Genomic DNA, 23,844 nt, shown 5'->3' with positions numbered 1-23,844 from the left:
AGTGCACATACACTTGAGAGGAAAATGCATCAGCTGCCTTCTGGCACACCCCTCCTGCATCCTGCAGGTTTTAGGCACTTACAGCAGAGATGGCCTCTCTGGGCTGGCTTTCACTCCAAGATCTAAATGGCTTCTCCATTCTTTGCTTTCTTTTGTTTCTAGGACTCTTGGAGACATTTGTAGAGCAATTGCCAACACCACAGGAAGACAGGTAAATGTCAACAGCCCCTGAGGACTCTGCACCTCTTGAGGGCTTTCCCCTCTGGTGTGAGCTGTGGCTGGAGCTTTGGGTAGAGCTGTGCAGTAAAGGCACAAGAAGCAGAGACTGGTGCCATCCTGCAAATTGCACTTGGGACAGTCTTTGTCCTTCTCAGCTGCCAGAAGGAAGGCGAGGAGGGCAGCGGTTCCTTTGAGAGAAGGACGCGCTCACTCGCTCTCATTTGCTGAAACAAAGGTGGTGCCTTGGACATCTCACTGCTCTTTGAGGCTACAGCTCCATAGCTGTGTTATCATTTCTGGCTGCCAGCAAATACTTCTGAATGCTCCTGGTAGTTCCTTAGCCACCTGCAGTGTTACACTTGGGAACTGCACATAGGGAGAGATCTGCAAGGAATCCCTAATAGAGTACCAAGCCATGGGTTACTTCTTTTGGATCCCAGATGGAGCATCAGAGAATCTTCTTGCCTGAGGTGTTTTTGCAGGTGAACGTGGTCACTCAGACAGATTTAGAATACAAGCTACAGGCTGTCTGTATCCCTTGTGAATGTGGTTCTCTCCTGTTCTTTCCCTTTCCTCACAGTCAATGACTCTTGGCTGTCAGGGACAAGCTGTAGTGGCTGACTGCTTTGTTCTGTTTGACTTGAGGTGGATGTGTTGATATCTCGCCTGCCAATCTGTGAAGACTTTGAACAAATGACTGGAAATGAAGAGCTCCGAGGTCGGCATGAGGCATGGGAGCTGTCCCAGCCAGAGATGCTGCAGGTTGGACACATCCCAAAGATGGTGCAAGAAAAGAGAGTTCAATGGGAGGAGGTAGAACATTAGAACAAGGAGAAGCAAATGTGTGTGCAGCCCTAGAGGGGAGAAAGGAGTCCTTGGGTGGAAGTGGAATGTTCATTGTTGCAGAAATCCTTCAGAAAATCCATGAAAATGGAACACGAAAATGGCTATGGACTTGAGTTTAAGCTGTCTTTGGTTTTTTACCATTTGTTTTCAGAACTGGACATGCAAAAAAATCCAAACTAATACCTCTGCATATGCCTGACAGCAGCTTCCTAAGAGCATTTGAAATGGGATTGGGAAACAACCTCTGCCAGCAACCTTTCTGACACAAACCCATTTCTTGTCTCAGCACTTCACAGGCTCTTATACTCACCCTGCAGCAGCAGCAGCAGCAGCAGCAGCAATAGCAGGTTCATCCAGAGGAGTCTTTGCTCCCCCACCTGAGAATTGGAGCCCAGGAACCACTTGGTCCATCTCCAGCAGTGACACAGCTGCTGTTCAGCAACAGGAGATCCAGGATGACTCTCTGGTGCTACAGAGTATGTCTGGTGTATTTCTTGTCTGGGAGACAATGAATGTGTGCACATGTCAGCATAGCTGTACCAAATGTTCCTCCTCAGTCTGGTGTCACAAGGGCATTTGGGACTCCCCACAGGAGCTGCTGTGCTCTGAGACAGGGAGAGAGTGTTCTGGGTGTTCCTGCTATATCTGAGGGTAACTTGGGCTGCCTGGAATTTGCCTGGGCTACCCTTTCTGCTGAAGGCAGAACCAGGGATTGTTCCTGGATCAGCAGAAGGCTGTGGCTGCTTGAGTCCTACCCATTGGCACAACTCCTGCTCAGATCAGTCTCTAGGAAAACACATCAAGCCCTTTGTGATTCTGCAGCATAACTTATTGAATGTGCTTCTTGCCCATAACAGCTGCCAGTGCTGTGCTCTCAGATAAGGACTGGCAGGGTTGAGGAGCCAACCCAGTAGATTCTGTGTCTGACATCACCTATTGGTGATCTTGGGAGCTGTTAGTGGTTTTGGGACAAAAAGGACATTGATTTGCACCTCCTTGTGTCTGATCTCCAAACCAATCCTGTCATGTCCTGAATAGGGACAACAGCTTGTGAGGGGCTCAGGCTGGCTCTGGTTTCTTCCCACTGCTTGTCAGTGCTCATGTTTGGGTATTACATTATTTGGGGTTGCTGTTGGAGACAGACAACACGAACCCTCAGTGATCCATGTGACAAAAGCTTCTTTATTTTTCCAAGCCCTTCCTAAATACAGGGATTGAATCTCCTGGATATACACATGTGATTGGTTGGGGTCCTAACACACCCATTTCCCTGGCCATTGATACATCTGTACTTGGGGTTCAATGAACTGGCTGGGATCATTTGAAAGTGTTCAATCCATCCTATCATTGCTCACCCAGGGGACCATCCACCTCGGGGCTGCTTGAATGCAGGAGGCTGGTCCAGACCTTGTACATCACAACACTTGGGCTTTGCCAGCCTTGTTGTGGTGGCTGCCCTGCCCCTGATGGCTGGTGGGACTGCAGAGGCTGGAGATTTCCATAGCTGGTGGGGTTAGTGATAGGGAAAGACAATGGGAAGTGATAGGGCAATGTGACAGGAGAGAACAGAAGCAACAGAGATCCAGGGAAGGGAGAACAATCTAAGGGATGTACATAAATGGGAGACTGGGGCTAAACTGGGGTGGTCAGGGCCAGGAGGCCAATGAGATATCAAAACTGAGGAGGAATTAACAGCAAAGGTGAAAAGCTTTGTGGGAAAGAGGCTTTTCTCCCCACAGCCACAGAGTATATCACTTATGAATCTTTTCAAGGTCAAGGGCTGACTTTAATCACTGACCCTTGGGCCTCCACACCTAACAAGAGGTCCCTACAAAGGGAAAGTGTAGAAAGTGTGCCAGCCACTTGTGCTGCAGAGCTCCCTGTCTTCCTGTGGTTGTTCCTGTTCCTGTTGTTGTTACCCAGTTGAGCAGAAAGGGCTCAGAGCCCCAGAGAGTGGGGCTGCCTTTTGTATCTCCTGGAAGGTGGGATCTTGGCTTTAAAGTGAGCATCTTGCATTTTCTTTCTCTTAGGGAGAATGATGAGCGTGGAAAATCCCTGGGCGCAATACATTGAAGTGGAAATTATTGGCCACGTGTGAGTCCAATCACAGTTACTTCTAGAAACCAAGGGCCAGGTGTTTTACTGATTGAATATCTGTTTCAAGTGTGAAGTCAGAGAATCTGCAAACATATTCAGACTGGGGTTACATTGTCAGTGCTGGTCAGAATTTTGGTCACAAGTGTGGTCAGAAGGCATTGTCAAAGACATCTCCATGCTGCCAAGGTCTTACCTGCAGTAAGGAACAGAAACTGGCAAATCTCCTGTCACTCAAGTGCCAGGCAACTGTGTTAATTTCCTTTGCACATCTGTGTATCTCCAAATCATATGGCCATACTAATGAAAGGAGAAGAACCTTGCTTGCTTGAAAGAGCAACTTACGCTCTATGACAGCTGTCAGATAACCATTCCCAGGAATATTTCTTTCCAAGAGTTTGCTGAAGGAAATACTCTGTGATCGGGATAAAAACTGCACAGTTTAGAAACTGAAAGCCAAGATTAAAGGATAAGCTCTTTCTTTGAGCAGAGGCAGTAAATACCAACACTCCAGGAACAGGCCCAGTGCACTTGAGAGGAAAATGCATCAGCTGCCTTCTGGCACACCCCTCCTGCATCCTGCAGGTTTTAGGCACTTACAGCAGAGATGGCCTCTCTGGGCTGGCTTTCACTCCAAAATCTAAATGGCTTCTCCATTCTTTGCTTTCTTTTGTTTCTAGGACTCTTGGAGACGTTTGTAGAGCAATTGCCAACACCACAGGAAGACAGGTAAATGTCAACAGCCCCTGAGGACTCTGCAGCTCTTGAGGGCTTTCCCCTCTGGTGTGAGCTGTGGCTGGAGCTTTGGGTAGAGCTGTGCAGTAAAGGCACAAGAAGCAGAGACTGGTGCCATCCTGCAAATTGCACTTGGGACAGTCTTTGTCCTTCTCAGCTGCCAGAAGGAAGGCGAGGAGGGCAGCGGTTCCTTTGAGAGAAGAACGCGCTCACTCGCTCTCATTTGCTGAAACAAAGGTGGTGCCTTGGACATCTCACTGCTCTTTGGGGCTACAGCTCCATAGCTGTGTTATCATTTCTGGCTGCCAGCAAATACTTCTGAATGTTCCTGGTAGTTCCTTAGCCACCTGCAGTGTTACACTTGGGAACTGCACACAGGGAGAGATCTGCAAGGAATCCCTAATAGAGTACCAAGCCATGGGTTACTTCTTTTGGATCCCAGATGGAGCATCAGAGAATCTTCTTGCCTGAGGTGTTTTTGCAGGTGAACGTGGTCACTCAGACAGATTTAGAATACAAGCTACAGGCTGTCTGTATCCCTTGTGAATGTGGTTCTCTCCTGTTCTTTCCCTATCCTCACAGTCAATGACTCTTGGCTGTCAGGGACAAGCTGTAGTGGCTGACTGCTTTGTTCTGTTTGACTTGAGGTGGAGGTGTTGATATCTCGCCTGCCAATCTGTGAAGACTTTGAACAAATGACTGGAAATGAAGAGCGCCGAGGTCGGCATGAGGCATGGGAGCTGTCCCAGCCAGAGATGCTGCAGGTTGGACACATCCCAAAGATGGTGCATGAAAAGAGAGTTCAATGGGAGGAAGCAGAACATTAGAACAAGGAGCAGCAAATGTGTGTGCAGCCCTAGGGGGGAGAAAGGAGTCCTTGGGTGGAAGTGGAGCAGTCATTGTTGTAGACATCTGTCGCTGTAAGGCTAGGAAGCAGTGAAAGAACATAGCAACAAAATTCCCTCCAGGCGACAAGAAAGAGTGATTTATTGAAAAGCCGTGGCATATATATAGGATAGATTGGGCAAAACAAAGTAGAAAATATTCATTGGTCCAAGAAGGCATCATCTCTTTGAAAGCATGCTTTCTGCAAAATATCACCAGGCACTCACATGGCTCCGTGGTCAACACCAGGTGTCTTTCTGCATTGTTCTTTTATCTTTCCCTTATTCCGTCTTTGAGAAAGATCCCAAGCCTGGGAGGGATCCGAGCCAGATCTTTCCGAGCTGTGAAAACTCAACAGCCTGGTTAAGGAACAGATTAGGTTTCTCCAAGAGCCTTTAGCCATGTCCACAGACATCCTTCAGAAAATTCATGAAAATGGAATACCAAAATGGCAAAGAACTTGAGTTAAAGCTGTCTTTGGTTTTGATCATTTGGTCTCAGAACTTGACATCCAAAACAATCCAATCTAAGACCTCTGCATTTGGCTGAGAGCAAGTTCCTAAGGGCTTGCATTTGAAATGGGATCTCAGGTGATCTCTGCCAGTCACCTTTCTGACACAAACCCATTTCTTGTCTCAGCACTTCACAGGCTCTTGTACTCACCCTACAGCAGCAGCAGCAGCAGCAGCAGCAGCAGAAGCAGCAGAAGCAGCAGAAGCAGCAGCAGCAGAAGCAGCAGAAGCAGCAGAAGCAGCAGAAGCATGGTCATCCCGAGGAGTCTTTGCTCTCCCACTTGAGAATTGGAGCCCAGGAACCACTTGGTCCATCTCCAGCAGTGACACAGCTGCTGCTCAGCAACAGGAGATCCAGGATGACTCTCTGGTGCTACAGAGTATGTCTGGTGTATTTCTTGTCTGGGAGACAATGAATGTGTGCACATGTCAGCATAGCTGTACCAAATGTTCCTCCTCAGTCTGGTGTCACAAGGGCATTTGGGACTCCCCACAGGAGCTGCTGTGCTCTGAGACAGGGAGAGAGTGTTCTGGGTTTTCCTGCCACCTCTGAGGGTAACTTGGGCTGCCTGGAATTTGCCTGGGCTTCCCTCTCTGCTGAAGGCAGAACCAGGGATTGTTCCTGGATCAGCAGAAGGCTGTGGCTGCTTGAGTCCTACCCATTGGCACAACTCCTGCTCAGATCAGTCTCTAGGAAAACACATCAAGCCCTTTGTGATTCTGCAGCATAACTTATTGAATGTGCTTCTTGCCCATAACAGCTGCCAGTGCTGTGCTCTCAGATAAGGACTGGCAGGGTTGAGGAGCCAACCCAGTAGATTCTGTGTCTGACATCACCTATTGGTGATCTTGGGAGCTGTTGGTGTTTCTGGGACAAAAAGGGCATTGATTTGCACCTCCTTGTGTCTGATCTCCAAACCAATCCTGTCATGTCCTGAATGGGGACAACAGCTTGTGAGGGGCTCAGGCTGGCTCTGGTTTCTTCCCACTGCTTGTCAGTGCTCATGTTTGGGTATTACATTATTTGGGGTTGCTGTTGGAGACAGACAACACGAACCCTCAGTGATCCATGTGACAAAAGCTTCTTTATTTTTCCAAGCCCTTCCTAAATACAGGGATTGAATCTCCTGGATATACCCATGTGATTGGCTGGGGTCCTAACACACCCATTTCCCTGGCCATTGATACATCTGCACTTGGGGTTCAATGAACTGGCTGGGATCATTTGAAAGTGTTCAATCCATCCTATCATTGCTCACCCAGGGGACCATCCACCTCGGGGCTGCTTGAATGCAGGAGGCTGGTCCAGACCTTGTACATCACAACACTTGGGCTTTGCCAGCCTTGTTGTGGTGGCTGCCCTGCCCCTGATGGCTGGTGGGACTGCAGAGGCTGGAGATTTCCATAGCTGGTGGGGTTAGTGATAGGGAAAGCCAATGGGGAGTGACAGGGCAATGTGACAGGAGAGAACAGAAGCAACAGAGATCCAGGGAAGGGAGAACAATCTAGGGGATGTACATAAATGGGAGATTGGGGCTAAACTGGGGTGGTCAGGGCCAGGAGGCCAATGAGATATCAAAACTGAGGAGGAATTAACAGCAAAGGTGAAAAGCTTTGTGGGAAAGAGGCTTTTCTCCCCACAGCCACAGAGTATATCACTTATGAATCTTTTCAAGGTCAAGGGCTGACTTTAATCACTGACCCTTGGGCCTCCACACCTAACAAGAGGTCCCTACAAAGGGAAAGTGTAGAAAGTGTGCCAGCCACTTGTGCTGCAGAGCTCCCTGTCTTCCTGTGGTCGTTCCTGTTCCTGTTGTTGTTACCCAGTTGAGCAGAAAGGGCTCAGAGCCCCAGAGAGTGGGGCTGCCTTTTGTATCTCCTGGAAGGTGGGATCTCGGCTTTAAAGTGAGCATCTTGCATTTTCTTTCTCTTAGGGAGAATGATGAGCGTGGAAAATCCCTGGGCACAATACATTGAAGTGGAAATTATTGGCCACGTGTGAGTCCAATCACAGTTACTTCTAGAAACCAAGGGCCAGGTGTTTTACTGATTGAATATCTGTTTCAAGTGTAAATTCAGAGAATCTGCAAACACATTCAGACTGGGGTTACATTGTCATTGCTGGTCAGAATTTTGGTCACAAGTGTGGTCAGAAGGCATTGTCAAAGACATCTCCATGCTGCCAAGGTCTTACCTGCAGCAAGGGACAGAACCTGGCAAATCTCCTGTCACTCAGGTGCCAGGCAACTGTGTTAATTTCCTTTGCACATCTGTATATCTCCAAATCATATGGCCATACTAATGAAAGGAGAAGAACCTTGCTTGCTTGAAAGAGCAACTTACGCTCTATGACAGCTGTCAGATAACCATTCCCAGGAATATTTCTTTCCAAGAGTTTGCTGAAGGAAATACTCTGTGATCGGGATAAAAACTGCACAGTTTAGAAACTGAAAGCCAAGATTAAAGGATAAGCTCTTTCTTTGAGCAGAGGCAGTAAACACCAACACTCCAGGAACAGGCCCAGTGCACATACACTTGAGAGGAAAATGCATCAGCTGCCTTCTGGCACACCCCTCCTGCATCCTGCAGGTTTTAGGCACTTACAGCAGAGATGGCCTCTCTGGGCTGGCTTTCACTCCAAGATCTAAATGGCTTCTCCTTTCTTTGCTTTCTTTTGTTTCTAGGACTCTTGGAGACATTTGTAGAGCAATTGCCAACACCACAGGAAGACAGGTAAATGTCAACAGCCCCTGAGGACTCTGCACCTCTTGAGGGCTTTCCCCTCTGGTGTGAGTTGTGGCTGGAGCTTTGGGTAGAGCTGTGCAGTAAAGGCACAAGAAGCAGAGACTGGTGCCATCCTGCAAATTGCACTTGGGACAGTCTTTGTCCTTCTCAGCTGCCAGAAGGAAGGCGAGGAGGGCAGCGGTTCCTTTGAGAGAAGAACGCGCTCACTCGCTCTCATTTGCTGAAACAAAGGTGGTGCCTTGGACATCTCACTGCTCTTTGAGGCTACAGCTCCATAGCTGTGTTATCATTTCTGGCTGCCAGCAAATACTTCTGAATGTTCCTGGTAGTTCCTTAGCCACCTGCAGTGTTACACTTGGGAACTGCACACAGGGAGAGATCTGCAAGGAATCCCTAATAGAGTACCAAGCCATGGGTTACTTCTTTTGGATCCCAGATGGAGCATCAGAGAATCTTCTTGCCTGAAATGTTTTTGCAGCTGAACGTGGTCACTCAGACAGATTTAGAATACAAGCTACAGGCTGTCTGTATCCCTTGTGAATGTGGTTCTCTCCTGTTCTTTCCCTTTCCTCACAGTCAATGACTCTTGGCTGTCAGGGACAAGCTGTAGTGGCTGACTGCTTTGTTCTGTTTGACTTGAGGTGGAGGTGTTGATATCTCGCCTGCCAATCTGTGAAGACTTTGAACAAATGACTGGAAATGAAGAGCTCCGAGGTCGGCATGAGGCATGGGAGCTGTCCCAGCCAGAGATGCTGCAGGTTGGACACATCCCAAAGATGGTGCAAGAAAAGAGAGTTCAATGGGAGGAGGTAGAACATTAGAACAAGGAGAAGCAAATGTGTGTGCAGCCCTAGAGGGGAGAAAGGAGTCCTTGGAAGGAAGTGGAATGGTCATTGTTGCAGAAATCCTTCAGAAAATCCATGAAAATGGAACACGAAAATGGCTATGGACTTGAGTTTAAGCTGTCTTTGGTTTTTTACCATTTGTTTTCAGAACTGGACATGCAAAAAAATCCAAACTAATACCTCTGCATATGCCTGACAGCAGCTTCCTAAGGGCATTTGAAATGGGATTGGGAAACAACCTCTGCCAGCAACCTTTCTGACACAAACCCATTTCTTGTCTCAGCACTTCACAGGCTCTTATACTCACCCTGCAGCAGCAGCAGCAGCAGCAGCAGCAATAGCAGGTTCATCCAGAGGAGTCTTTGCTCCCCCACCTGAGAATTGGAGCCCAGGAACCACTTGGTCCATCTCCAGCAGTGACACAGCTGCTGCTCAGCAACAGGAGATCCAGGATGACTCTCTGGTGCTACAGAGTATGTCTGGTGTATTTCTTGCCTGGGAGACAATGAATGTGTGCACATGTCAGCATAGCTGTACCAAATGTTCCTCCTCAGTCTGGTGTCACAAGGGCATTTGGGACTCCCCACAGGAGCTGCTGTGCTCTGAGACAGGGAGAAAGTGTTCTGGGTGTTCCTGCTATATCTGAGGGTAACTTGGGCTGCCTGGAATTTGCCTGGGCTACCCTTTCTGCTGAAGGCAGAACCAGGGATTGTTCCTGGATCAGCAGAAGGCTGTGGCTGCTTGAGTCCTACCCATTGGTACAAGTCCTGCTCAGATCAGTCTCTAGGAAAACACATCAAGCCCTTTGTGATTCTGCAGCATAACTTATTGAATGTGCTTCTTGCCCATAACAGCTGCCAGTGCTGTGCTCTCAGATAAGGACTGGTAGGGTTGAGGAACCAACCCAGTAGATTCTGTGTCTGACATCAGCTGTTGGTGATCTTGGGACCTGTTAGTGGTTTTGGGACAAAAAGGGCATTGATTTGCACCTCCTTGTGTCTGATCTCCAAGCCAATCCTGTCGTGTTCTGAATGGGGACAACAGCTTGTGAGGGGCTCAGGCTGGCTGTGGCTTCTTGCCTTTGCTTGTCAGTGCTCGTGCTTGTTGCGAGTCTTGTTGTGGTGGCTGCCCTGCCCTGCCCCTGATGGTTGGTGTGACTGCAGAGGCAGGAGCCTTCCTTGGCTGGCAGAGTCCTGCTGCTGCTCAGCTGCTGCAGTGCAGAGCTGCCCCGAGGCAGCAGCCCCTCCTCTGGGCCAGCTTCTGCATGGCAGGGCCTGGACTCTCCAGAGGGTCAGCATCTCCTCTGGGCAGCTGTCCGTGTCACGCTGGCACCTGAGGAGCACTGCTGTCCTTGCTGTCCCTGCCCGCTGTGCCGAGATGGGAAGATGGGGACATGTGCGGTGCTGAGAGGGAGAGTCCAGTGGGAGCGACTGATCCACGCTGTCAGGGTGAAGAGCAGCAGTGTGGTTCTTCACATGGGGCACGGGCAAGGCTGTCTCTGAGCTCAGCCTGCTCATCAAGGGTGAGGGTCCTGATGCTGAAAGCCCCCTTGGGATTGCTTGCAGCATGAGCTGCTCTGCTGTACAAACGGAAGGGCATTCTTCTGGCAAACCGCTGATAGGTGGAGAAGATGGAACACATGGCAATATTCTTCCTGTTCTGAAACTGGCATCTGTTCACAGCCATTAATTCTAGATGTCAAGGCACATTTTACCTTAGGAAATATGAAACCTTTTGTTGAATCTCTTTTATTGTGCTTACTCCCAAGAAAACAAATACCCGGTTAGTTCCAGCTCTCCTGAATGGTTAGAGATGACAAACATGCTTGTCTTGGTACCTATTCTTCTCTGGTCTCTGTCATGTCTGAATGTATCTTCCTGTGCTTAGTTTCCTGTCATGAGGTCTCTTCAAAGGAGTGTAGAAAATCAGTTTCTGTGCAAGCCACTTGTGCTGCAGAGCTGCCTGTCTTCCTGTGGTTTTTCCTGTTCCTGTTGTTATTGTTGTTTCTGTTGTTGTTGTTGTTTCCCAGTTGAACACAAAGTGCTCAGAACCCCAGAGAGTGGGGCTGCCTTTTGTATCTCCTGGAAGGTGGGATCTCTCGGCTTTAAAGTGAGCATCTTGCATTTGTTTTTCTTAGGGAGAATGATGAACATGGAAAATCCCTGGGCACAATACATGGAATGGGAAAATACTGGCAGGAGGTGAGTCCAATCACAGTTACTACTACACAACTATGGGCCAGGTGTTTTTCTGGTGGAATATCTATTTCAAGTGTGAAGTCAGAGAATCTGCAAACACATTCAGACACTGGGGTTCTACTCTCAGTTCTGGTCAGAGTTTTGGTGAGAAGGCATTGTCAAAGGCACTTCTTGTCGTAATAGTGATGGACAAGGACACCTGTTTCTTTATCCACCATGGCCAGTCTTTATTCTTCACAGCTCATTTTTATGTGGTTATCAGAAGGCATCATGTTTAATTCTAAGTGGTTAGCAACTTCGTAGTTGAACTTTGTAGTTCATTTGTGGACAATGTCTAGTCCCATGTGTCCATCAAAAATTTTCTTCTCTAGATATGTTTGCATTCTCATCTCTTGGGAAGTAGATGTTTCACACTGGTAGAATGTTTCTCCTCAAATGTGCAAATTGTTTTCCCACAAGAATAGATTGATATGCAAACTGACTTTCACTGTTACTATTCCTTTCTTAAGGGAACTTATCAGTCTAGCTGTTAGCTGTACCCAGCTGAAGCAGCAAGGCCTGAAGCATGAGTTTACAAGGCCTTTCTTTTGTAAGGTTTTACCCACGTCACAAATCCCCCTTTTTTGTTTTTTATGGAAAGGGTTAGTGTATCCTGACATTAAAACAATTTGCACCTGTCAGGTCGTTATCTTATTAAGACTATTGTGGGTCATCTCTTAGATGCAGGATAAGATACATGGAGTACAGATCACAATCAATAAAACTTATCAAATACAATCATATCACTAACAAAGAGACTCACAGCCCAGGAGAACAAGAAGATAATGTCCAAGATCTCATGGGTGTGGAAATAAATGGCTACTGCTCCAAAGTTCATATAGCTGGAGCTCAGTGGCCATGGTGTTTAGCCAGGAGGAAATACATTAGCTGGAAATTTTGACTTTGACATTACTGCATGTCTTTCTGGAAGCGTGGAACAGGAAATAAGTGAAGAAGGTTAGTAGGAACACAATACCATCATTGTGGGTGTAGTAGGACATTAGGCCTCTGTTGGCAGGCTGCCTCTGTAAGTCTCCAGACACAGCCATATTCTGGTAGTCCTACTCCTGCTCTTGTTTTGGCCATGAGGGCTGGATGGTGATTAGGCCATTTATCTTCTCACTGAGCCTCATCTTCTCAGAGGCAATTGATGTTTTCCCAGACGAGCAATAAAACACATGCATACCTTCTCTCTAGGTTAATAAATCAGCTAGGCCTAACCACTGTTTACTCAACTGGGGATCTTTACCCAGAGACATTTCGAAATTAGGTCTGCCCACGCAAATCTTCACAGCAGTATTGTTTTGTCAGGGATGAAATTTGATTATCTGCTTTCAAAATTTTTAGCGTAAATATGGCATTATTTAAACATTCTTGAGAAGCCATATTCCCCCTTCTTTGTTTTTTAAACAACATCCATTTCTCTCATTAGGAACACCAAGGCAACTCAAAAGCAAAACAATACATGTGGTAAAACAATAATCTTACACTAAGCAGAAATAAGTCAGGTAATACACATAGTTAGTAGCACATATGAGATAGTGTGGTGATTCAGAAGAGCACATCATCCATCAGTTCCCTAAATGGAATGTACCATCACCCAGTGTTTGCAGCAGCTGGTAAGCCTTGTTTCACAGCAATGACCTGGAGAACCATTCCTGGACAAAGTTTCCAAGTTGACTTCAAAGCGGGGGGTCCAGCTCTTATGGGTTCAAATTGGCAAGTCAAAGTGACCTGAGTATTGTTTTTGTGCAGAAAACACATGGGTTCCCAACAATGTAGGGCCAAGTCTTGGCCAGAGACCGGGCCTTAACTGGAAGGGTCTCCCTAACATGTCCTAAAACCAAACCTTTCAGTAATAGCAGTCAGGAAGGTTTCTTAAGATGATACATGTCTTGCAGATAGCTACACAAAGATATGTTAAATTTATAAACCAGTAGTCTTTATTATCTATCTTAGCTAAATAGTCAATGGCACCATAGATAAATTGCAACTAATTAAAGTAATGCATATGTGTGACCTTAAATAGTACCTTAAGGATAGTGGCTGCTATAAAAAGTCAGTGAATTTATGTTATGAGATTAATACAGCAGCAGTAACTCTCTTAGGAAGTTGAAATAATATTTTTCTAGACATTTACGCATATATGACATTAGAACAAAAAAGAAGTAAAAAAGAAAGCACTAAATAGCTTACAACTAGTAACAGCCATAATCTGGAATTATTAATCATTCTCCTGTGTTACCTATAGAAGATAAAACAGCAGATATTGTAATAATTTATTATGTTAATTAACTAGTGCAAAGCATTGGCATCTCTAGAATCGTCATTGAAATCAAGGGTCAACTGTATCTGCACGTATTTTAAACAACTTATTAGTTTGTATCTTTAAACAGGCATTTTCCATTGTCTCATCACAGTTGTTTCAGTGATTCCATCTTATCTCTATAACAAAGGAACTGTGTCTTGTAATTTATATAAGCAGATTCTAACAGAAGTCAACTTCATGAAAACTTCACATTAGTCATTTCTATGATAAAACAATTGTATCCTATAATTTAAACAAGCATATTTTAAAAGAACTTAAAACTAATCTCAGTGAAATTCAGTGTCACTTAAATATAGCAAATGTACACCTAAGATAACTTAAAGTTAAGATTACAGAAACTGAATAGAAATTGATCTTAATATCATTTAACAGAACTTAAAATAACTTAGACTAAACACACTTAAACTTGACTTTAAATTTAGTAACATTTAAACTTAACAGAAATTAATTGTAACAGAATTAATCCTAGCAAAAATTAATTTAATAGAACTTAACCTTAACAGAATTTCAGTTTAACAGAACATAAACTTAAATCATCACTCAAATTTAACAATACTGAAGCTTAACCTTGCTTAATCTTACCAACACTTAATTAGTATTAAATTAAACATAACAGAACTGAAGATAAATATCACCTAAATTTAACAAAAATTTAATAGAACTTAACATCACTTAAATGTAACAAAACTAAAGTTAGAGTTGAGAGTATTCCTTTTAAAGACCCAGATACAAGAGAATTTAACACATTTTGACTCTATTATTACAAAGATTATAAAGCCGTGACAAATATGTTGTAATTTTATGTAATTTAGTTTTGAGAAATAATTTCATGGTAACTGCAAATATTATTGAAAATACTTACTCATAGTAAGGATTTTCCTGGTATAAATATAAGTTTACCAGGACTTTTTAAAGTGCAATTTTACTGGGGAAAAAAAAAATAATACAAGAATGCAGATTTTGGCAAACTGTCCTTCTACTTTGCAGATTTTCACAGATATCTGTGCAACAGATTTGAGCTTGGCCTAATAAATGTAGTAGGAGATAAGTATTTAGGTCATAAAACAGTAGGAACTCAGATATATAATAGTATCATGAGTTCTGCACAACTAACTCAGCTAGGTTAGTGGGTGTGTAAATTTGACATATATAGTTACAAAGTCAGGGTTACAGAGTGAGTTGTCATTCTCTGTAGCTGTTGTCTTTAATGTACTTAAACTGTTTTGATATAAAGTCCATTTTTAATTTAAACATGATAAGAAAAATAACTACACTTGAATCACTAAATAGGTGCACATAAGCAAAAAGCCATCACATGTGCCTTTAAAGCAAAAAGATTCACAATTAAATTACCTTATTGAAATTGAGGGTGAAAAGCAACCCAATGGGCAAAATCAGGTTAACATAATTATGCAATGGAGTTTTCCTCAGCTAATTATTTCGAAGCCTCAAATATTTTCTGCAGATAATGTTTATGGGGAAGTCACAGTTTGTTTTAAAGTGAGCAAAGAAATGCTTTGATTAATAAGTAGTTAAATCTACCATGGGCCGCACTCAGCTAATTGATAACAGTAACAGTTGTAAATCATTCAATGTTTTGACATTAGGTTTTAAAGCTAATTGCTGCTGCAGGGTAACATTTCATTCCTTTAATATTCATCCTAAACTTTTCTAAAGAAGGATTTTTTTTAATTTTCCAAGGAGTCACAGTACTTTACAAATATGAATTTTCCTGTCCACAGACTAAAACATTATCTACATAGTGATAAATGGTGTTCTAAGGGTATGGGCTTGCAAATAGATTTTTAAGCTTACAGGTTTTGAATTTTCATGGTAACAGGTAGCATTGTTAAAATTTAACAAAGAAGTAGTGTCAATTTAGTGCAATCAGACCATTAAATTAAAATTCTTAAAAAAGGGGGTATATATTCCACATGGTAAGCTCTATCAATCATGCAATACATCAGCATTTCTGTTAAAGTTAGATCTAGTTACACTACTGATACGTAAGAAGACATGGCATTCACAGCTTTGAATCTCTCCAGTAAACAATCCTGTTAAAAATCACAGTTCACTGAGAGCACAAGGCTAATTTTAATAAATGCATTTCAATGTGTCTTCTAGGCGTTCCAATAACAGTGCACCATAGCTCCAGCATTTTATGTAAGGCATGATCCCGCCGTGTGCTCAGGGCTGATCAGAGGCTCTCTGGCAGGCACTGGGACACTCCACATGGGGGGACATGCCACATGGGGAAGTCACACCACGTGGGGGGAGCTGTCCTGTGGGGCTCGGGAGGAGGCAGGAGGGCTCTGACAAGCCAAGGGGGCCCCAGGCCTGAGGGACCAACACAGTTCCATGGTTATTTTCCACCATTAACCTGACTTTATTAGCTGTGTTGGCATTTTGCTTTCTGTTGGATTAAGGGCAGTTCTCTTCCTCATTGTAACGTTATCTCTTGTTGTTTGTAGGCAGAGGGAAAATGAACAGTTCTACAGAAACAGAAGGAATTAAGCACAGGATCACTATGAGCTGGGCGGTAGCAGTTAAAGCAGCAGCTGTGGTTTCTCTATCAGATTTTAATTGAATTAATAAAGACATTAATAAAGCCAAACACCATGTAGTAAGCAATTTTGTTACTATTTCATCTCACCTTGTAGCTGCCACTGATAACACTTGCCCAACTTCCTCTCACATTTCAACAAAAAAGCTGGTTTGTACATCTACTCATGCCATTTCTTTTACACCACAGCAACAAAGTTTACAATATCTGTTTATCACATTCTGTCCCTTGTTTGCCTAAGATCATATTTACTACAGCTTTTTCTTCCATAGATATCTGCTTTCCCATTCTTTCCCCAGTAGCTCACCTTTTCAAAATTTAAGGTCCAGGCTTCTTCTTTTAGCTCTGCACCCCATGTAATTCTGCAGCTCTGCTCACCATAGGTTTTCTTGGCAGCTCTCCTGAGTGCCCCTTTTTTTTGGCAGCTCTACTTGCTGCCTCTTCTCTGGCACCTCTCAGACTGCCTCCATCTCTGCTCTTCTCCTCTTGGCCAGCTATTCATATCACCTCAGATCACATCTGAGCACACCTTACCATGTCAGGGTCACTGGAGTTAGCAATAGAGATGGACAAGTACACCTGTTTCTTTATCCATCGTAGCTAATCTTGGTTCTTCACAGCTCATTTTTATATGGTTATCAGAAGGCATCATAATTTAATTCTAATTGATTAGCAACTTTTTGCTTACTCAGATTCATTGGTAATGGCTAGTGTACATGCTCATCAAAAACTTTCTTTTTTAGATATGTTTACATTCTTGTCTCTTGGGAAGTAAATGTTTCACACAGCTAGAATGTTTCTACTCATAGGTGCAAATCGTTTTTCCACAAGAATAGATTGATATGCAAACTGATTCTCACTGTTACAATTCCTTTCTCAGGGAAACTTATCAGTCTGAAAATTGATCAAAAGTCTGGATCAGCCCTACCTCACTAATTCAATACCCTGTAAGTTCATTGCCTCCACATTGTTTTGGGGCTTGATGTTTTTCAAAATTTTCTCAGCACCTTTTAAGTGCTGATAAATCATCCTAGAGACAATTTCCTTGGACTGTGGCCCCTTTTCCGTTGCTGCGCATGCCAGGCACACTAGGTGTTTATTTCCAGAAATACCATGTGTGACAGGTTTTTTATCTGGGCTGTTACTAAACTGCACTTTTCGCTTGCTGGCCATTTTACACAACTCCTTTTTCACAGATGTGTCATTCTCCTTGAGACAGCACACACTGAAAACACTGCACAGCCTAGAGGGAATGTCTATTCTTTTTAATCTGTCCTTGTCAGAAAGGGACCCGGAAACAAGAATCAACCCTTGTCTTTTCCAAACAGCAACGTTGCTGTGCACATTCATATCCACACTTTTGTTTCCTTCTTTCAGCTACCTTGTGGATCAGGAGCTCTGGCTGGTTATGGAGTACATGGATGGAGGCACTCTGAGTGATGTCATCAGCCAGACCTACCTGTCTGAAGATGAGATGGCAGCTGTCTGTCTGCAGGTCAGGGATCCCACCTGTGCTTCCAAGGGGTTGGGCAGGATTGTCTGGGAAACTAAGGCTCAGAACTGGAGAGATTTCATGTGCCAAGTTCTGTTTCTGTGTTACTGGTACGCTGTGGGAAAGTAAAAGCATCTCATGTGAATTGTCTGCCAGTGCCCCAGAACTCACTGTACTCTATTCCTGCACTCTGATCTCCTGCTGTTGTATACTCACTCTGTCTCTTGTATTTGCATTTGCTGTTCTCCATCCTGCCTCTCTAAATGTTCACCTGGAGCCTCTCTGCACTGCATTCCTTGCCTGTAAAAGCAAAGGTGCTGGTGGAAGGATTTGAAATTATTAGCAAAGAAAAAAAGAGAGACTTGTTTCTCACAGGTCTCAAAAAGGATAATAGTGGACCCAAAATGATGTTTGCTTCTAAAAGGTGACTGATGTGATACTTCAATTCTATGCTGAGGCCAGCAATAAAACCTTTGTCACGCAGCCTCTCATGCCAAAGTGATTAACTTCACAAACCCTCATTTGTCCTCTGCATGGAGAGCACATCCACTGCAGCAGCAGTCATTCTGCCTGGTTTGCAGGGGACAGCCTACAACAGCAGCTGCTGTTGCTCTTTCAGAAGCTGACATACCTTTCCTTAGAAAGATCCTGCTCTGCTGGTGTTGGAGCAGCAAGCTCTTCCTGTCAATGGCTCTGTGTTCTGCCATTCCTCCCCATTCCCCTGGAAAAGGAAAAGTTTAGAACTATTTCTTTTCTTGTGTGATGAACTTACATCACTAACTTTTGCCCTTGTGTTTCTGTTTTCTCTCTCAGTTCCTGCAAAGACTGAATTTTCTTCATTCAAATCCCATGATCCACCAAGATATGAAGAGCTGCAACATCCTCCTCAGAACTGATGGCTCTGTCAAGCTGGGTCAGTGTATCCTTGGTCAGGGCAGTGTTCCAGGGATGTGGGGTGTGGGGTTGCTTTGAGTGAGTGCCAGCTGCCCAGAAATGGTGCTGGTGGGAGTGCAGGGGCTCCTGCTGTGGACTGTGGGCACAGTTGCAATGTGCACAGAGGTATCACAAGGAACAAGCAATCATGGATGATGTTGGTTTGTGTGTCCTTTCCAGAGGAAGGAAGCCAAAATCTAAAGCTTCAGAAAAATAAAGGCCACTGATGGATGTAGTGTAAAAAAGTTGGGGGTTTTTATTAAGTGGCCAATTCCATATTTCCTTGGCTAAAGCTCTCTGGAGCACAGCAAGCACTGTGCAAGGCAGTTCTGAGCTGCTGAGAGAGAGGGAATATGGAGATGTGTCTCAGGGTTGTGCTTGAGTAATGAACTGATTTGGAAGGGAGCAGAATAATTTCAGTAGGCAATCTGTGCTTGCTTTATTCCTTTCTGAAAGACAGATACAATGTGGCTTCATTCAGCAAAAGCACAGCCCTTTTTTTTGCTGTATTTTAGCACAATGTCTTGGGTTGCCATACAAGTGACAAGAAATGTGTATTCTATCACCATCTGTTGAAGCCAGGTGGGGCAGTGACTCTTATCTCCGTGGCACTTATTATCTGTTAACGGGCCATCTTAAGACTAGATGGGACAATCATCTTTATCTTTTCCACAACCCATCCTCCCTCCAGGAAGATATCACCTGCTGCTGGGCCATTCAGTCCCACTGTATGACTGATAAAATTACATCATCCCACTGGGAGATGCTCCAGCCAGGGGCAGGAGTCAAGCCTTTCCTATCTGGATAAAAACTGAGATTTTGAAAACCAAAAAACCAAAAGGCTCCAAAGGAGCGTTCTTTCCACGGGATTCCAGAGGTAAGCTGGACCTTTCCATATCATCCCTGGACTTCAGAGGAAAACTGCATCCTTCTACAGGAGCACTGCTTCAGCTGAACCACATCTGCCACTGCAGGAGGAAGCAGCCACCATTTAATGGGATTGCTGCCAACACCCGACTGACGGGGTGTCAGGTTGTATTCTGACTCTGTCAGTGTTTTGGGATTGCTCTTTGTAATACTGTATTTCTATTTTATTTCAAAATTATAATAATAATTTGGAGGGAGGGGTTTACATTCTCCATTTCAAAGAGAAGCTTCTGCCTTTATTGGCAGATAACTGTCCTTCAAAACCAGGACATGAGCCAAGAGCAGTAGTATCCTTGTGAGGGCATCCTAATGCACTTCACGGTGACACCTCACTCCTATTCCATGTATTCTCCCATAGAAGATTCCTTGCTCTTTTTGCCCTGGCACCGATGGGGATCTGCAGTCCGTGCCCGGCGCTGCTCCTTGTGGTTCTCAGGACAGAGGCGATGCTCCGGCGCACCTGGCGCAGGTGACCCTTGGGCCCGAGGAGGGGCCGATGCTCGGAGCTGCCGCGGATACGGCGGCGAACCCGAGCGGTGCCGCGGCCTCGTTGGGAACCCGAGCAGTGCCCGGGGCGCTGCTCCCGGGCAGGGCTGTGCTCTCACCGCCGCCGGGGCTGCCGAGCAGTCGCTTTCCCCGTGTCTCCGGCTCCGGGCCGCCCCCGCAGCCGCGCTCTCCCAAGCGGACTGACCCGCGCCCATTCCCGGCCCGGCTGCAGGACTCCCTGTTCCCAGGCTCCCGCCGCTGCGCTCTCCTCTCCCAGGCCTTTCCCGGGCTCTCTCCGCTTTACCCTGTTCCCAGCTCTCCCGGGCTCTCTCCCGTCTCCCAGGCTCTCCCCATTCTCCCGGGTTTCTCCCGGTCCCGAGCGATCCCTTGTCCCGGGCTCCCCCCTTTCCCGGGCTGTAGCCAGCGCTTTTCTTCATCTCCCGGGATCTCTCGCACCCTCTCCTCCCTCTCGCAGGATCTCCCCTCTCTCCCAGGCCTGTCTCCCCTCTCCCGGCATGTCCGTCCGTTCCCGGCCCGCCCCAGCCCCCGGCCCGGAGGGCAGCGGGGCCGCACCTGTCCAATTTCTAAAGACATTAGCACACATCTTTCCTGTCTCCCAGACATTCACTTCCTGTTCAGGCGAACCATTTCAACATCTGCCAAAAGAAACAAAACAGCAAATAAAGCTTTTAATCCAGAGCAGCATCACCTCCTTTGTGCACTTTGATTCCTGTTGGACGGTGCAACAAAGGCGGCAGGAATGACAGCATCATCCGCAGGGAAGGAAAACAGAGCAGCTAGGCGTGAACCGGAAGATGGAGAGCAACACGGGACTAACTGCTAATGTTTTCCAGATAGTGAAACCTATAACTGATTACATCTAGGAAAGTGGCTACTCTGGCACAATCTGAGCATCATCTCACAAAAGGAAAAGTCAGAATTGGTAGCTGCAAAAACCAGTCTTAATTCACTTTAAAGACAAAGTGCCTGGGGATAACTATGGACTAATCCAACCACAACCCTGGGGTATGGCCTGCTAGGTATGAGCTGTGATTTAATTTCTTCATTTCTACAGCCAGGATCAAGTATTTAAAATGAAAGTCACAAAAAATCCCTCCTCAGAATTAAGCCCACAATGTCTTTGTAGATGTCCTGATGATGGAGCAGAAATTATGCCAGTTCAATAGTGGGGGGGGGGGGAATATTGAAACAGTTGCAATAAATAAGCAATTTTATGCTACATGGTATGTAACACACAAAAAAAAAATAGTCTGTGGGTAAACAGCTTGCCGTTTTTACCCGTGTTACAGAAAAGTAATGTGATAGATTGGCTCTTGCAATTAAAGAAGAAATATTGTGGATATGTTGAGAGATGTTTTATTGATGTATAGTTATGTGATTGTGATTTGTTCTTTAGACATCCTCTGTTCTCCCCGTAGTCCCTTGTATTTTTTTTCTCCTCCCACCTCTGTTGTAGCCACTAGACAGCCTTAATAGTCCAGGCCCCTCCCATGGGGTATCTCGGACAAGGGCAGGGCTCTTACTGGGAGGTGTGGCATGACAACACCCAACCTGCAATAAAGTTCAAGAAAGTAAAAGTAGTCTCCAGCAATGAAGAAGCATTGAAGAAGAGTTGCCAGACAGACTTTGGGAGGGGCCAGGGTTGGCCACGGTAACCCCCAGGGCTATAAAAAGCAGAGCAGCTCTTTTGCAGTCCAGCACATGGCACATCACAGGGACTCTTAGCACTCTAATTTCTCCTTATTCAGTCCTTCTGTTGTATTTTGTTAAAGGTTTAATAAGCCTTTTAAAATTTTTAAAAGTGAGCGTCATTTCTCACACTTGTTTTCAGGAATACATTCCTGAGGAGGCAGCACAGCTTCAGCATTTTCTCATGACACATTGACAAAGCTCAAAGAAGGTTCTGTGGTGAGGAACATGACTGGAGTCGTCCTGAACCAGCATTGCTCAAGTAGGTTTTGTTCATAGATGAAGCTTTGCAAAACTGTGACTATCCTTCAGAATCCTCTTTTTGTTTCCTCCCTCCACACTTCAGTTATGGACAACGGTTTAGCTTACAAGAACCTACATTAAGTCTTAATGCAGAACAACAAAATGGGATTTTTACTGTTGCTGAGGAGATAGTGATGGGCCATTTCTCCCATTTGTTGTCGTCAATGCAAGGATTCTGTTTAATTGCTGGCTGTTGCTGCCCTGTTATTTTTCAGATAGATTTAGCTCCCTGCCTTTCATCCTGCTTCAGTTTTCACTTCAAGTGTGATGATCACACTCAGTCATGATCAGGCAGGTTGAGTGTCTCTAAAAATCATGCTGCAATGCTGGAGTTCTGCAGGCCAATGACACTGTTGGTATCATCACAGAAAGTGGCAATCCACTTCTGCTACCAGAGTGTAAGGGCTTTAGGCAGCTGTACTAAAAGGAGATGGAGACAGACCACCAGCTTAAGGGATAAACGGTCCACATCTAAACAGAGTATGTAAGAAAATACAGGTCAGAAGTAGAGTTATTCGGTAATAATAATGTTATGCTGTTCACCATGACTGGGCTGCATCTGGGCATACAAAGATTATATGACCATGCCTGTCAGGCAGGCAGCAGGGAACTCCACACAAGTGACCTAGACTGACCAGTGGCCTTGTGGAATGCAAATTCCACGGCTGGACAGTCCATCAAGCTGCAGAAGTGCTATTTGGCTGGTTAACCAAACGTTACACTAACCCGTGCTCCCTCTCTGTGCCAGCTCTGTCTCTGGAGTGCACAGGGCCCATAAATCTGTACAAGGCATCACTCCCCACATTCCTTTATGGGCACAGGCTTTGGAAGTATTGAACAAGGCAGAAGGAGACTTAAGTCGCCCTTGTTGCATGCACTGTCTTGAGAAACAACGCACTGGGCAGTACCAACCTTACAGGCACCCAGTTAGTCTTGGCAAAGGCTCATGCGTGGAAGTCACCACACAGAACACAAAATGAATGCATGGGGTAATATCCTGAACAGACATGAGAAAATAGGCAGAGGCTCAGAAAAAAATCCTGGTTTAACCTAAGAACAACCACAAACAGTGCTGATAGTGATCACATCCATTTTACCAGCTTTACAGTACAGTACATTAAGGACTAAGAAAAAGACCAAGCCAAAAATAAACCAAGACAGGAGCGGTATGGAAAAAAATAAATAAACAATTTGAAAGAAAGCACGAAGTCTATATTAAATGATCAAGAAGTTGTACTGGTAATGATTTTTATTGCTTTTTAAAGAAATACAAATCTTCTAACAATGCCTAAATTAGTGAACTTTGAAGTACCAATTGGCCACAGGCTTCTGAAAGACTGTTTCAGCTTCTTAAGGTGTGAGTCACATCTTAAACGTGAAAAATAAGTGAAACTGGAAACATCAGTGGGTGCACCCAAAGTCTCATGCTCCTTCTTTTTTATTTAAATTAATTCAAAATAATTAAATTAAATAATAAATAAATAAATAATAACAAAAATAAAATAAATCTAAACTAATCAAATAATTACCTTGAAATAAATTAAAAATTAACATTTCCACCTGCCTAATTGTTTGTATGAATAGATTATGCTCTCTTGCACTGTGGATGTAGAAGTACTTAAGGAGCCATTCAACATACTTGGAGTTTGTATTTTTTTAACTGAACTACAAGATTGACTAATCAACATTTATGTTCTCATGCCGTTTACTGGGTTGAGAAAGCTTTAACTGTAAACTGCATACTTAAACTATCTGCTATGCTCTTGTAAACCCACAGACAACTTACATGAGGTCCATTGTTTCAAACTTTGTTTTCAATTTAACTGTATTTTTAAGTATCAACTGCACACTACTGTAAAATAACCAACTCAGTCAAAAAATAGGCTGGCAAGTAAATACTGAAAACAACACAATTCCCTCTTATTTTTCCACTCCTAGCTGCACAGCATGACTAAGAATGTCAGGAGGTTGTGTTGCCTTCTT

At 44.7% G+C, this 23,844-nt stretch overlaps 1 protein-coding gene across 1 annotated transcript in view; it reads left to right on the top strand.

Moving 5' to 3' along the window:
- LOC130265202 (uncharacterized) overlaps positions 1 to 16,058 on the top strand; it is a 44,997-nt gene extending 28,939 nt beyond the window's left edge. The window contains exons 23-25 of the mRNA XM_056514098.1: positions 9,165 to 9,354; positions 11,019 to 11,082; positions 15,919 to 16,058. Of these exons, the coding sequence (XP_056370073.1) occupies positions 9,165 to 9,354; positions 11,019 to 11,082; positions 15,919 to 15,961 (297 nt within the window). The 3' untranslated portion in view covers positions 15,962 to 16,058. The remainder of the gene's footprint in view (positions 1 to 9,164; positions 9,355 to 11,018; positions 11,083 to 15,918) is intronic.
- Positions 16,059 to 23,844: the final 7,786 nt, after the last annotated feature.

This window comes from Oenanthe melanoleuca, chromosome Z (genome assembly GCF_029582105.1).
Source record: "Oenanthe melanoleuca isolate GR-GAL-2019-014 chromosome Z, OMel1.0, whole genome shotgun sequence".
Lineage (NCBI taxonomy): Eukaryota > Metazoa > Chordata > Aves > Passeriformes > Muscicapidae > Oenanthe > Oenanthe melanoleuca.
Note: the sequence above shows the minus strand (reverse complement) of the source record. Positions and strands in the feature narration are given on the sequence as shown.